The 15,522-nt window shown below is 35.9% G+C and overlaps 1 protein-coding gene across 2 annotated transcripts in view; it reads right to left on the reverse strand.

The window, feature by feature from the left end:
- The window catches only part of LOC122551656 (ATP binding cassette subfamily B member 11a), a 105,321-nt gene that overhangs the window by 40,670 nt on the left and 49,129 nt on the right, over positions 1 to 15,522 (reverse strand). For both annotated transcript variants that reach the window (XR_015757705.1, XM_043693934.2), the window contains exons 10-22: positions 14,898 to 15,022; positions 14,279 to 14,453; positions 13,212 to 13,325; positions 13,004 to 13,114; positions 11,725 to 11,850; positions 10,271 to 10,474; positions 6,534 to 6,704; positions 5,804 to 6,005; positions 5,600 to 5,681; positions 3,114 to 3,234; positions 2,048 to 2,206; positions 1,863 to 1,967; positions 918 to 1,079 (exon numbers count right to left, since the gene is read on the reverse strand). Coding sequence is in view for 1 of the 2 variants with exons in the window: in XM_043693934.2 (XP_043549869.2) it covers positions 918 to 1,079; positions 1,863 to 1,967; positions 2,048 to 2,206; positions 3,114 to 3,234; positions 5,600 to 5,681; positions 5,804 to 6,005; positions 6,534 to 6,704; positions 10,271 to 10,474; positions 11,725 to 11,850; positions 13,004 to 13,114; positions 13,212 to 13,325; positions 14,279 to 14,453; positions 14,898 to 15,022 (1,857 nt within the window). In the remaining variant the exon portion in view is untranslated. The remainder of the gene's footprint in view (positions 1 to 917; positions 1,080 to 1,862; positions 1,968 to 2,047; positions 2,207 to 3,113; positions 3,235 to 5,599; positions 5,682 to 5,803; positions 6,006 to 6,533; positions 6,705 to 10,270; positions 10,475 to 11,724; positions 11,851 to 13,003; positions 13,115 to 13,211; positions 13,326 to 14,278; positions 14,454 to 14,897; positions 15,023 to 15,522) is intronic.

The following is a 15,522-nucleotide window of genomic DNA, read 5'->3' on the forward strand; positions in this document are numbered from 1 at the left end:
AGAAAAATATTTTTGTACCATGAGTATTTTGTGTCTGGAATTCACTGCTTAGATGTATCGTTGAGGCAGGTATAACTGAGGCATTCGAGAGGGCATTAGAAGATTGTTTGAACAGGTAAATTTGTAAGGGCATGAGGAAAGTCAGGAGAATGGCACTAAGTCAACATGCTCATTTAGAAAGTTGGTGCATACATAATGGGCTGAATAGCCCTCTTCTTGGCCATAACACCTCTGTGATTCTGTGAATTTAAATTTTTGATTAAACCTCATTTTATTTTGTTTTCTATACTGTGAGAACTTCTAGATTGCTGTTGTATCTTGTTCTCTGATTGGTCCGTTGGTCTACAAGCCTGTATGGCCATCTGATTTGTTTTGCTATTTTACTTTAAAATAAACAATCATTACTGTATGTCATGTAGTGCACTGTGGTTTCATCACTGCCACCATGTAGCAATGATCCCATTCCTGACACCATGCAATGACATTCTACATCACAGACATGGTACATGGATTCCATTTACTTGAAGATCTCTGATTGCTTTATTTATGACTACAATACAAACAGTGCAATCTTTGAGAAGGTTTATAGCTCAGGTTGATGTTCAGGTTGTAAACTTACAACCTGAATACAGATAATACAGGGCAATCATGTAGAATTTGTAAGCCATGGCAGCAGACTAATGAAGCTAGGCATTAAATAGCATTGGCCTAATGCCAACAACGATCTTTGGACTATAAGCATGCATTGTCCGCCAATCACCTAATCTCATCCTTATTTGAGGTTATTCATTGATCAGTTTACTAATCAATAAAATCATGAACTCATGAAGTAGACCTTGTAGTGTTTTGGCCTTCTCTAATGTTTATTATGATTTTCTTTATACTTTTGTTATTGCAGACAGAAATTATTAACTTACCCCTTGAACTTGTGAAGCATCTGTCGCAAGTCTTGTTGTTAGCGTCCCAGGGCTGTTCTTGTGGTCATCAAACCAGGAAATTTCTTGTCCTAACATTGCTTGGAAACCTAACTTCCGTAGTCTTCGTGTCAGTTTTTCACCAGATTTGGCGAAAAAGTAATACTATACAAAAAATAAAATAAACCAATTTTGGAAAAGAATATACAGACTATAATAGCAATGCAGGACAGAATTAAAAATATTGGAAAATTACATGGTACAATGGAAGGTTATCAATATATGGATCAGGGATCGAATGGGATGCAAATTACTCATCCAAAATGTCAAATTCCTAACTAGTGTTAATTTGGATGGATTATGTTACATTCCTTTGAGAAAGAATTGAAAATACAAAATTGCCTAAAGTTCAATAGTAATTGATTGTTTTGCTCATATTCTGCTCAAGGGTCTGATCAATGGTGGACATGCTAAACATGAGTTTCAAATATCATTTTTCAAATTTGGAATTATAATATCTTGGTGGGGTGAAGTAGCCGGAATCTGTCCTTGCATTGAGAGTCATAGTGTTGTAGAATCATATGGCATGGAAACAAACTCTTTGGTCCAACTGGGCCATGCTGACCATAATTTCAAACTAAATTAATCCCATCCACCTGCACTTGGCCCATATCCCTCCAAACGCTTTTTATTCATATACTTATCCAAATGTCTTTTAAACATTGTAACTGTGCCCGCACCCACCACTTCCTTTGGAAAGTTCATTCCACACATGAACCAGTCTGCATTAAAAAGTTGCCCCTCACCTATACTACTTCTGATCTGAAGATTTTATTGCAGATAGTGAGGCCACAAAACATGAAAGATCAATGGGATCAACAAAAAAAATCAGCAGGAATAGTCAGAATTGAAAAAACAATACATTATCATAAGGAAATATGTTTATACCTGTAGGAATTGTGTCAGAAATGATACCATTCCAACAATGGCAAAAAATAAGCATATTGCATTGATCTGATTCCTTTTCTGTTCTTCATTTTGTATGGAAAATGTCTGGAGAAATAAATGAGACATTTATTTTGGATTGTGTTATTCAAATTGACCGAACGGTAAAATGGAAAAAAGCTTCTTACCCCAAGTATCTGACTGAACAGCACTGCGTAGACGGGATTGACACCACCATTAACAGCAGCACCAAATGAACCAAGCAACATATATGGCCACTCAGCAATATTATATTTCAGAATCCTAGTCACTGGTGCAGGCTTAATATTCTCCTCCTCCTCTATGACCTTATTGTAAAAAAAATTCTTTTAGATCATAATTAAATTGTCCCAATTAAATATATAGACAAGTTACAGGATGGCAGCTATTTAAAAAAAATAAAATTTTACGATGTGATAGAATAAGCAGAGTGTTGTACTGGCAATAAAAATTGTATAATTTGCTGAAAATTATTGTGAATTCAATCAAAACCCATCGAATTGTTGAAATGCCATTGATTCTTGAGTGTCTTTCAGTTTTAAGTGAAGGACAATTGAAGCCGATTTGAAATATTTGATAATTTTTAAATTCTCACTTTAAGATTTGTATATTCCCTGTCAAACTAATGCATAGGTTATAGAAAACCTATGTCAAAAAGAGAAGTTATTATGTTAAATTAAATTCAATAAATTGTGAAGTAATTAATTTTGGTTGGAAGAATGTAAACAGACTATGTAAAATAAATAATACAATTCAAAAGCAGGTACAGGAATAGAGGTATTTGAAAGTATATGGACGGAAATCATTGATGATGGCAGTATAGGTTGGTACAGTAGTTAATGAAGCATTTAGAATCCTGCCTTTTACCAGTAGGGGAATAGAGTACAAGAGCAGGGAAATTAAATAAACCTGTATTGAACACTTGTTTTGCCTCAGCTATGGTACTGTGTCCAGTTCTCGGACATGTACTTTAGGAGAGATACAAAGGCATCACAGAATAAGACATAACAGACATGTATGCATAGACTTGCTGGATTCTGATAAATTTATTGTGTACTCTGCTCATTGCCAGTACAATTATTCTCCTAGAACACTTGATCATTAATCTTTTATTGTAAACTTAAAATCACGAGTGACTTTCCTTCTGTTCAAATAATAAATCTAAAATCAGGTAATTGGCAATGGATTTCACAGAAAATAAATGGAATTTTGAACCTTTTCTTCACCACCAGGAAACTCAGAGGAACAACGGGCTGTTGAAGCAACATCTCCAGTTGTAGACAAATTGGAGAGTAGGTTTGACATCTGAGACCTGGAACGCTGGCGAATTGAGGATCTGCAGATATTTAATAGATTCTAATACAGTTACATTTTTCAATCTGTATCTTAAAATAGCAAAAAGTTCAATTTGTTTATTTGGAAAGCATTAAGAAAAAAAGTATTTATCTAATTATTATTATCATTGTCAAATTGAGCTCTCTCTATTGTTTAATACAAACAAAGTTAAAGTCAATTAGATACAAATATATATTGTGCCAAAATGTGCATTTGTGTAAAATCATTCTTGATGCATACAGCCTGTAAATGGAAGTTACAGGAAAACATTTTCCTTTGTAAAGCTTGAATGCTTTATAATGCATAACTGAGGCATCATCTCCTAGCATTCTGCTTTATTTATTGAATCGCTACTTAACTTAAAGTAGGCAGTAGTCCAAAGATACTACAGAAGGCCAAGAGTAGAAGAATTACATTGTATGCGAGATTTTTCTGAAAAGTGAAAGGGCAGTGGTGAAAGCTGGAATGAATCCTAAATGGAGTAAGCATATCCTAAAGCTTGTAAATCAGAATCCACCAATGGGACTTAGCAGGGGTTTGGAAATTCAGTGGTCTAATTGTTGGAGGTGGAATGGACAGTTCTCTTCAGCACAGTTCCACTGCAATCTTTCTCTAGGTGACCCCAGGTAATGGCATTAACATAAAGAAGAGGAAAATCAAGGGTCTTTTCTCCATTTTATTGCATGCAGCAGGTGTGAAAGGGCCTGGCAGTGGCAATCCTGGTGAGGTCATGAAAAAGAAATTTTTCATGAAGTAGAATATGCTGGAAATACTTAGCAAGTCGCATGACATTTGCAAAGAGAGAATTAGAAACAATTCATCAAACTGAAACATTAACTCTATTCCTTAAAGGTGTTTTCTGATCTGCTGAGAATTTCCAGCAGTTTCTTTTTTTTTGTTTTTACTTTAGATTTTCAGAAAGGGAAATCTTTGGAGAAATAATGAAATGACTCATGGATAGTATTGCCAACCCTCCTGGAATGGCTAGGTGATAACTGGAATCATTACTGATCTCCCCGTGATCAAAGAAAATCTTTGGAGATATTGGTACAAGTTGCTTCCTTGTTTGCCAGTATCTATACTTTGCATGTACACGATGATGTTATCATGTGGTTTAACATCAGCGGCAGAGGGAAAAGGAGAAGTGAGGGGAAACATTCTTGGTATTTCTTGGTCTGTTTCATCAATGATACAGGTAACAGACACTGCTTATGTACATATATGGGGCTTGTGCCCTCAGTGTTTTGCTTGCGGTCTCAATAATTGCAGCCTTCTTCAATGGATTGCTGGATGCTGTTCAGAATGGATAAGGTAATAAAGTACATCTTTTCTAAGAAAGATTTTTGATGAGGCCAGATGGTGTCTTAATGCCAGCCTGTTTTTAATGGGAACATTGTTGTCATGGAACCCTATTTGTTGGCTGGTCCATGTAAAAAACTGACCACCTGAAACTTACAAATTCTGGTACTGTATCCTTTTGACAGGAATAGCTCTAACTTTAAAATTATGTCTCTTTGATCTCCCCCATCAGAGGTACCCTGTCATTCCATCCCATCAATCTTTCCATAAATGTCTGCCAGAATAGGCTGTGTTTGCTGACACCAGACCATCTGCACTTTAAAACATTTTGGGAGAGTTGGGGGGGAAGGGGATGGGTTTTGGGACATGGGTTTTAGGACGTAGGGAGTTCACCGAGCTCTCCCACCCCCCCCCCCCATTCATCTCCCTTGCTCTTCACTCAACCACCCTGATTCTCTCCCTCCATTCTCTATCCACGACTCCATCCGTGCCTTGATTCTTTGCCACTGAACCCCATTTCAAAAGCTTGTACGCTTTTCAATTATGTCACATGTGTATTTAATGTGATGGCATAATGTCTGGAATTGTGTGCATGCACATGCCTGGATCAGTGCACGTGTGCAGTTGCGTGTGTCATCAATTATTGCCCTGAGGATATTTCCAGCCATTGTTGGCAACATTTCCTCGCAGTGAGGGAGGAAATGTTTTTCAGCAACTGGCATTGAAATGTTTCAATACAGATACCGAGACAAAAATATGAAAGCTCTCACTAAGCGTAGCTTGACATCCATTTACCTGCATGCATTATGAAATGTTATTTAGAATGTAAAACACATGTGAGGTATTGGCACTTAAGCGGATCTGCAATAGTAGAGCTGAATCAAACTACAGTTGCCAGGGAGCTTAGAAATGACCAATCAAACGTAATGTGCCCTAAAATGGCAATCTGGTCCCTTATAAAATTTTGTTAGTGATTTCTGGAAATAATGTTCCCTCAGTGTGCACTTATTTAAAAACTAAGAAAGATTTTGTTCCAAGGTGCCCATGGTACAATGTTTTCTTCTTACCGTAAACTTGCTTGATAGCTCCCTCTTCTAAAAGACTGTTGCTTTTCAATTTTTGGCTCTTCAGTAGGACTGTTTCCTGCCACTAAGAAATGAGTAAGCATGGCAAGTTAGCAAAAATAGTTTACTCATCAATAGAAAATTAATCAATCATTGTTTTTGTTTTCAACATGAAAGAAAATAATTGTTGCACAAAAAAATTCTTACTTTGTCTTGCTTTTTCATTGAGAGCTTTATCTCCCTGGCTTTGTAAAGTTACTAAGGTGAAATAAACCCCTTTTCTTTCGAGTAGTTCTGCATGTTTTCCCTGTTCTACAGCCCTTCCATGTTCAAAGCCAATTATCACATCTGCATTTCTTACTGTGGACAATCGATGTGCGATAGAGATCGTTGTTCGACCTAACCGAACCTTTGCAGAGGAATGAATTCAACATGCTTTCAGAAATTCTGAATTTAGTTTCTTTCAGATAATAATTCAATATAATTATTTACTTCATTAGTTAACTTATATAAAGCAACAGGAACTGGTCAAACAATCATACAAAACAACAATAAGAACATCAGCAAAAACAATAATCCTTTAAATCACAACTTTAAAGTTGAAATACATCCAAACATGTTTCTGAAAAGTATAAAGATAAAAGACCATCAAGACAAGACATGACTAATGAAGACTACTCACCAAAAATGTGATCAAAGAGATCAATGTACAGAGTAAACGGGACAGAGAGGTTTGGGGAGAGAAGTCGTGGAAATGAAGTCAAAGCTGATGAAGATGCAGCCACTGACAACAGGATGAAGAGCAATGAGCTAGGTACGTTTTCAATAAAGGCCAGATTCACAAGAATACAGGACCTAGGGAGGCTCAAAAGCTAATGTAGCTTTAAGAAGAGATATCAGCTAATGGTTTTTCTGTATTTTTGTAATAAAAATGTACCTTATCCAATGCATTTTGAACAACAGCCTCACTCTCATTGTCTAGTGCTGAAGTTGCCATGTCTAGTAACAGAATTTTGGGATTTCTGACAAGAGCTCGAGCAATAGCAATGCGTTGCTTTTGTCCTCCACTCATTTGGCCTCCACCTTCACCAACGAGGGTGTCAAATTTCTGAAAAAATTAAATGAGTTGGGAATTAGAAGTAGCAATATTCAAACATGATATCTTTAGGAATGGCATATGTACTTAGTTGAACACTTACACAACGTAAATCTGATGCACAAAAATGTCCAATGTGGGAAATGGGAAAAATGGCACAACACAGTCATAGAGCTGTAGAGATATACAGCACAGAAACAACTTGTCCATGCTTACCAGATATCCTAAGTTAATCTAGTCCCATTTGTCAACACTTGGCCCATATCCCTCTCAACACTTACTATTCATATACCCGTCTAGGTGCATTTTAATGTTGTAATTGTAATAACATCTACCACTTCCTCTGGCAGCTCATTCCATACACACACCACCTTTTGTATGACATAGTTGCCCCTTAGGGCTTTCTTTTTTGGCATTGACAAGGTTTCCTTTAACTTGGGAAAAGCAGACTCCTAGACTACTATATCTGAAACTGACTCTTGGGATGTGGGGTGTCACCATCTGTGCCAGGTTTATTACTTAATGTTAAGATTGTGGTAAAAGCTGGAAAATTGGGCAGAATCTTCTAATTTTGTTTTCAAGTGTGGTTTTTGCAAAGTGCTACCAAACCCTCCATCACACCCATTCACCCACCACCACTACCACAATCACCATGACCACGATCACTAACATGGACAGGTACATCCAGCGTATTCTTTGTCTATCAGGCACCTAAATGATAATCTTGCTATATTAGTGCTGGATCACTTCCTATGGTAGCGATGCTCTGCCTTGCCTGCAGGTTCCAGGCAATCACAGGCCACAGCACCCCATGAGATGCAGGACTGCTGAAAGTGCAGCAATGCAGATGTGCAAGAGCAGTTGGTCCTGTTAATCACTTATCAGGAGAGACTCAGGGTAGCGGTCACATTAAGAGGGAGGCTTGTGGGTTGCAAGAAAGTGTAGGGGTTGGCTTTCAGCAACCAAACATTGACATCTTTCCATGCTCTGATTATTCCTAGATTGGAGCACCCAAAACCACCTCGCCCCCACAACCCAATGAGCAGTCTGTTCTGCTTTACATGTTAGGAAGGCTGCCAATGTTCTCATCTACTGGGAATGGAGTTAATTATTAATTGACCATGTAAGGGCCTTAGTTGATAGCAGAGGAGGAAGGTGCAGTTTGGGCCTTCCCAACCAGAATCTAGTTCTTGTGGTGCCAACAAGAGGTAGTTTATCTCCTGAACCCAACCCATTGTGATTACTTTCCCTACCACTATGGGTAGATTCTACTCATTGTTTCCCCACCCTTAATAATCTTTGGAAAGCATTTGGAAAAATATTCATATAGTCAGCAACAATTAAATTTAATAGAACAGGTATTTGTTTTCAGAACACGGTACATTATTCAAATATTCTAGGCTGCAAAACTATCTTGGCTATTGCCAAAATATATTGTCATAATTGAAAGGAAGTCACGACTTTAATACTTGAGACTTGCATGGACTTAAAATAGTTTTAAGATGGAGTCCTAACTTATGGTCTTATGGACATTAATGATTTAAAATAACTACTGCGATCACTTGACAAGCACAAACACAATGAAACTGGCTGCATCAGAATTACCACTTTAATCAAGAGTCCCTGAAACTCATTGAGATGTCAACAAGTTTGCAACACTTGTTTTATTGACACTTGTATGACAAATTCATGCTTTGGGAGATGAAAGATTATCTGTGGAATATTCAATTTGAAAAAAGATGATGGAGCTACATTTTGATTATTAAAATGAACCAGATGTCAGTAGCTTTGAGCAGCACAGAGAGAGAAAGCAACATGGACTCATAGCAGCAAGAATACTGAAAGCTCCTTTCTCTCCCTCCTCTCTTGACCTCAAAATCCAGTCCCTGGTGATTAAATAATAAAGAACAACAACTACTCACTGAGAACTCAAGATCTACAACTTTCACCACTGCAGAAGAAACAAAGTGACAGCTGAACAGTTAGGACTCATGTTTAAAATTCAACATTCCAAATACTCAAAGAACTTTAACAGTGGTGACCTGTACTTTTGTGTCTGAATGGACATCCCCATTCTTTTTAAGATTGTTACCTGTTTTGTGTGTGGTTGATGTCACATTTTATTGTTTTTTTAGGCTAATAAAATTCCCCTTTTTTCACTCAGTAAAACTTTGGAATTTACACCTTTTTAAAAATGGAATGAATTAATCTTCAGTTAAAGTGTGACAGTGTGATAGATGTCTGCTTAAAAACAAATGAAAATATTTAAGGGCCTCTGGTTCTGAAATATTAACTTTGGTTTCTTTCCACAAATGCTGCTAGACCTGCTGAGATTTTCCAAAAATTTCTGTTTTATTATATTTGTGATCTACTAAGAGGAGTTTTAAAAGAGAGGAGCTGATCACTTCTCCTCATTTATTCATGTTAGAAATGGGGAGAAGTGTTGTTTTTGCAGATATAGAAAAAGCATACAGAAAAGGGGTACAGCAAGAGAACTATTAACTCTGCAGATATTTAGGGAAGAGTATCTCTACTTTTCAGTGTATAATTGTGGTTAATTAAATACTAACTTTGGTGTGTAATTATTATAGGAAATAAGTTCTTTTTAAAAATTATGTTTTCAGCAAAAAGCTGAGATAACCGAAATGCTTGGGCTATACAAAATGACACAAGTTAATGAAATGTCTGAGGATGGAATGTACCAGCAGAATTGATACAAAATGTTAAACCAAATCTTGATGTACTGTTGACAAAATAATGTGTGTGTCAGCACTTACAGAGAGGAAGGTTGCCAACCTGGGGAAGGAGGCAATGGGCGTGGAGCATAGATGGGTAGAGGCAAAATACTAAGAGAGATTGGGTAATGCAGGAGTCTGGAGAGGTGACTTCACGCAGCTCAAAAGTATAACTGTGTAGTAGTTTGAATAATCATCATTTCAATTGCTTTCTGCAATTGGGGTCCTTTCTTGCAAGATCGTAGAATAAATTGTCTTGTTTCCAGCTTTGGTGGACTCGTCTAAATTTTATTGAATTTTGTTTCTAACATTCATAATAATAGAATGAACCTAATACAAGAAATAATATATTCTGTTAATATCTTTAATAACATATATCAGGGAACTTAATAACTGTAGTCAGTTGAATATAATTTAAGTGATTGTTAGTGTATTGGTTCTTCACTTTCTATATTATAGAACATTCACTTACAATATATTCACTACAATTAAAACAATCTAATGTATCCCTCTTCTGGAAGGAATTAGAATAACATCATGTAAGGGTAGTGATAACATACCCTCATATCCAATTTATGTAAGAGTTGTGCTGAAATAGTCTCTCAAGCAAGAAGGAAAAGTGATTTATGATCCTATTAACTAAAGGTTCTACTGTTCTTTATTTGAGAGACTGCTTTTATCTTCAATACAGATTTAATATTTACATCTACACTTGCTCTTTACAATTTGGAATGAAGGATAAGGTAAGATTCAATTCATTGCCTGGGATATATCCCATTAAACTACTACATGACTGGATAATACTTATTCTTCCACATGCCAATAGTGCTTGTTAGATGTTACCTGAGGTAGATCCATAATGAAGTTATATGCATTGGCCTCCTTGGCTGCTTTGATAATCTGATCCTTCGTCAAATTGTCACAACCATAGCAAATGTTTTCTTCAATGGTGGTAGCAAACAAGACAGGCTCCTGTTCAACAATTCCAATCAAAGAACGTAGCCATTGAATATTCAGAGAGCGAATATCATGACCATCCAGAGTGACCTGCAAGAACAAGTCAAATTTGTAACAACACAATGTCATTGATGCATTATGTGGTTAAGATAATTTAATGTAATATTATTGTTTCAAATATGATCTATAGATATTAATACTGTTTTTAGTAATAAAAATGAATATTTACTTCACTGAATATGAGATGATCCAAATTTAATCATAAATATGCATAAAGTTTTGAATATTAATTTTGCATAATAAGTACACAAGTTGCAACTTGGTAAGTAAAATGTAAACTAATATAAGATCCTCTTCTCATCCCAACATTTATTCATTCATTAGCTGATTGTTGTTTTGTAAAAAGAAATTACTTGCATTTACTGCAATACCACTCCTACCTTCAAGATATCACATTATACATAACAGCAAATAAATTATTTTTGAATCAAGGTCATTGTTTGGAGTCTTTTACATTTACTCAGATGGGGCCTTACTTCTATGCCATCTGAAACAGTGCAAAACCCCCTCAGTATTTCATTAGGTAATTATCCTAGGATGTATGTTCACATTCTCAGCAGATAATGAACAACTCCACATCTGAATGAAACTTTTACAGTTTGACTTTCATGTTCAGTTAAATGAAAACTGGTTGGGAAAGGAAGTATGTATTTTTACAGATAGAACCATTAATTTCTAATTTATGTTCACCACAGAAAAGGTAAGATAATGCAAATGTAAAAGATACTTCTCACTCTGCATTGCTATTGGATCTGATTACCTTGTCTTACATTTGTCAGTCTGAGAAATCTTCAATTTTTCAAGTATATAAAACTCACGAGGCCTGTATGCCTTGAAATGCCATCAGGGAATTCTTATTTTGTTCTTACTTAGCTGCTCTTAGTTCTTACACCTTATGTCTAAGCTTGACATATAAATGATGAATGATAACAACCCAAATACAGGAAAATGCAATTAGATGATCGTAAATCAGTGGCTGGAAATGCTGCACTGACACCTGTACAGTGGAAAACTAGCCACAGAATAAGGACAAGACCAGGAAGTGTAGGAATAAATTAGTAATCTGAGAAAAGAAATTGTGTTTAAATGGCATACTGCAAGCATGAGTAGAAAGTGAACTTCTACATGTGAAAAAGTCATGGTGTATTCTGCAACTTATAATGTTCCAAGTGACTATGGCTGAAAACTATGTGAAATATTATCTATATGATAATAGACAGGCAAATATACATGTGATTTTCTATTCATTTATGATTTAATCAAACAATTTAAAAACGTACCATTCCTTGTTTAGGATCATAGAATCTCTGAATGAGCTGCACTGCTGTGCTTTTACCAGACCCACTTGGACCAACAAAGGCTGTAGTTTCACTTGCTTTAATCACCATACTAAGTCGATCAAGAATCTGGGAATTGTACGTACAATACAACTGCATAAAACTAGAGTAAAGACAAGTTATAAACTGCATGAAATAAAACAAATTAATCATTTATGTGGGCATGTATATGCCATCAAAGAGTAGATCTGTAATAATGGTGTGTCTTTAAATATTGATTTGTTTATAATTTTATTAATGAGCATTATAGGAATTAGCACATTCATAATGCTGTGAGAATATGCTGACTGTGGAAGAACAATCAAAGATGTTATCATACACTTCCTGCTCACTGGTTTGAGAATGCTATGGACGGCAGTGATTTGGTCATTTGTCCAAACAGACCATGCACCCACTATAACCTGTCAAGAACATTAAAGTGAAAAAATGTGTCATGTATGTTAGAGGTAGTAGCCCTGAATTCTCTCAACTGTAGCTCCATTTTCCCCACATCTAGTCCTGAAGACAGGTTACACCAGAAATATTGACTTCACCACCTCCTGATTATATCTGGCTTGCTGAGTTCTTCCAGCCTCCTGTTTGTCTACTTTGGATTCCAACATCTGCAGTATTTTTGGCTATAACTAGGTTTATACCACCGTGAAGTCTCAGCAAAAGAAGCTAACTTCAAGAACTTATCTGCCTCCCTCAAATGTGAACTCAGTGCTGTAGCTCCCTCTACCTCCACTTCTAGTCCTGAAGACTAGACTTGAAATGTTGATTTCACCATCTCTTGATGCTACCTGGCTTGCTGTGTTCTTTCAGCCTCATGTTTGTCTACTTTGGATTCCAGCATCTGTAGTTTTTTTTTGTCCATAGCTAAGTCTATACCATTGCAAAGTCTTTTCAAAGGATTCCCACTTTGAAGAAATTTTCTGCCTCCTTCAGACACAAACTCAGTGCTGTAGGTCCCCCATCACACATATCTGGTCCTGAAGATGAGTAATACCCAAAACATTGACTTTTCCACCTCCTGATGCTGCCTGTCTTGCTGTGTTCTTCCAGCCTCCTGTTTGTCTATTCTGGATTCTCTGAATGACTATTGTCCTGTTCTCCTGCTGTTTACATGAAGAACAGTTAATTATTTTGATCCTTGCGTCAGTAATTATTTCACCATGATTGCAAACAATATATCACTGATTTTGTGAAAAAACACACTAAACAAAGTGCGTGATTTAAATACCTTAACTTCTGGTCTGGAGGGGTAATTGAAGGTCACATTGTGGAATTCAATATCACCTTTTACTTTATTCAGTTTATATCCTTCTTCTGACATGCAGTCAATCTCAGGCTCCTAAGACAAGTAACAAAAGTTCATTCATTAATCTAGCTTGCTGAGTCCATAAGATTTTGTTCTGATTTAAGACCTGAATAATAATAATTGAACTCACTCGGTCTATTGTTTCAAATATATTTGTAGCGGCACCACGGCCAGAGGCAAATGTTTCCAAACAAGGAGAAGCCTGACCAAGATTCATAGCAGCTACTAGTACTCCCAGAAACACCTAAGATAAAATAAACCATTTATAAATGGAACCTTATCCTCTGAATATTTACGAAAAAGGAAAATAAATCTGTAAAAGTAACTAGCATTAAAAGTTATTCTTATTTAAATTGATGAACATTACACTAATCTAATTTCATTGAGAGATTTGTGTAGTGCTCAGACACAACATGAAATAAACATCGCTCTACAGCGTGCACTAGAATAACCGGAACTGATGCTCACTGCAAATTGAGCCTCAGGCCTCACTTTCACACAATCTGGAAGCTTCAAATGTTATTCAAGCCTTCAATCAGGATCGAACGAATTCTAGTTATTTCTGAAGTTGAGCCAGCCCACATGTAACTGCTGCAAGAGATTGAGGAGCTGAGCAGGACAAGCAACAGCCTGCATACTTTTATGAAGCAAGGTGAGTCATTTTTTGGTACCACAGAAATAAAAAGGATAATCACCAACTTGTGGGGAGTTCAATGAAGGAAGTGGTTGGCCATCATAAACTAGTAAAACCGAATGAAGCGCTCCACATGTTTGCTCTGCCAAGTTTGGAGAGACAATGTTTGGAGGCCAGTTTGCATGATCTGTAATTTAATGCCTGTGTCAGGCAGGTACTCTGGATACTCAATGGTTCTCAGCACAATTTGAGGGAGACTGACTGCAACAGATTGGAAAAATTCATGTAAGATTTCATTACTTTTGAGTCAAAAACACTTGTGCAGTCAATTAGACAATTGAAATATAATGAAGCATATCCAGATATAATTAAATAAATCTGAAACAACTCTTGCTTTAAACGATTGATTAAAAGTTACACATTGAACTTAAAACAGCTAATCAGAAACATTTGTTTACACAATAGCAACATTATTACATTTGGCCTTGGTTCAAAAGTTTATTTTACATTCATAATAACTTCATCAAATGCCAATAATTGAATATTTTTCAAGAACAAAATACCTGTAAAAGACCTCCAGGTGTGTATTCATTCTGCTCTATAACCAGCTGAGATCCATACCAGAATGCTAGAGCATAGCAGAAGAAGATTATCATCCACATGTAGCCTGTGAAAAATCCCACTATCATGCCTTTCCTTACACCCCAGCGTTGAGCGAATATCAAGTTTTTGTCATATCTGCATAGTAAATTTTGAAATATTAAATATCTGTAGAGTACATGTAAACAATATTTTATTCTATCAATGCTTCATACTTTTCATTTGTAAATTATAAAAATATCTGTATAGAATGAGGAGAGTGGGATTATTTTTGTATAATATACACTTTAGATCCATCAGAAATGAATGAGTAATTCTTTCCCTAACAATTTTTAAAAATTAGATTATTTTGGTTTATTTAGTCTAATATCTAAAACAGAAAAGTTGAATTAAGTTCTGGACATTGGGACATTTCTTCATCACTGAACTTTTATATTTAAAAGTCTAAATTCTTATCTATTATCTAGACTATGGATTTGCCATCATTAATATAGGCTTCACTGTAAGTATCACGCAACTCTTTTTTCCTTGTTTATTAATAACTAAAATAAGTAAAAGGGCAACCTTATCATGGTAACTAACCTTTCCACTTCTTTTTTCTCACCATTGAATGCAGCCACTGTTCTTATAGATGAAAGCACTTCATCTGCAACAGCACCAGCTTTCGCATAAGCCTTTAGCCCAAGGCCAGTCAGTTTTGAGACAGACTGTAATAAAATTACATTTAATATTATTCCAATATGCCAATTATTTTCACCAGTAAAGCTTTTACTTGGATTATGTAACCGTATTAGGGTAATTTAAATAGTCAACAAAAGCTGCAATATATGTGTCTAATTGAGGTGTGTCAAGTTGATATGAAATTGACTGAAATTCTAAATCCCTTTTGAAGCCTGAATAATATATTCGTGCATTATTTTTATAGCTTTCTTTATTTCTTGCTGACAAACTATGCAACCACAGAAAAATCAACAAGAACTTAAAGATACAAAAGGGTTTTAGCAAATTTGCATACTTCTAACAGCTTTCAAAAATATCCTGGAAAAAAAATGCATGGGCTCTGTTTAAAAACCTTTGGCAAATCCAATTTCAGTGATTTTTTTTAACAAATTCAATTTATAACTTCAAGTACAATGTTTCAAGACAGAGGGGGGGAAAATGAAACAGACCTATCAGACTAACATAATTGGTAAGGAAGTTACTGTAA

The sequence above is a fragment of the Chiloscyllium plagiosum genome, unplaced genomic scaffold (assembly GCF_037043375.1).
Source record: "Chiloscyllium plagiosum isolate Xiang-an unplaced genomic scaffold, Cpla_swu_hap1 HiC_scaffold_7, whole genome shotgun sequence".
In the NCBI taxonomy this organism is placed as follows: domain Eukaryota; kingdom Metazoa; phylum Chordata; class Chondrichthyes; order Orectolobiformes; family Hemiscylliidae; genus Chiloscyllium; species Chiloscyllium plagiosum.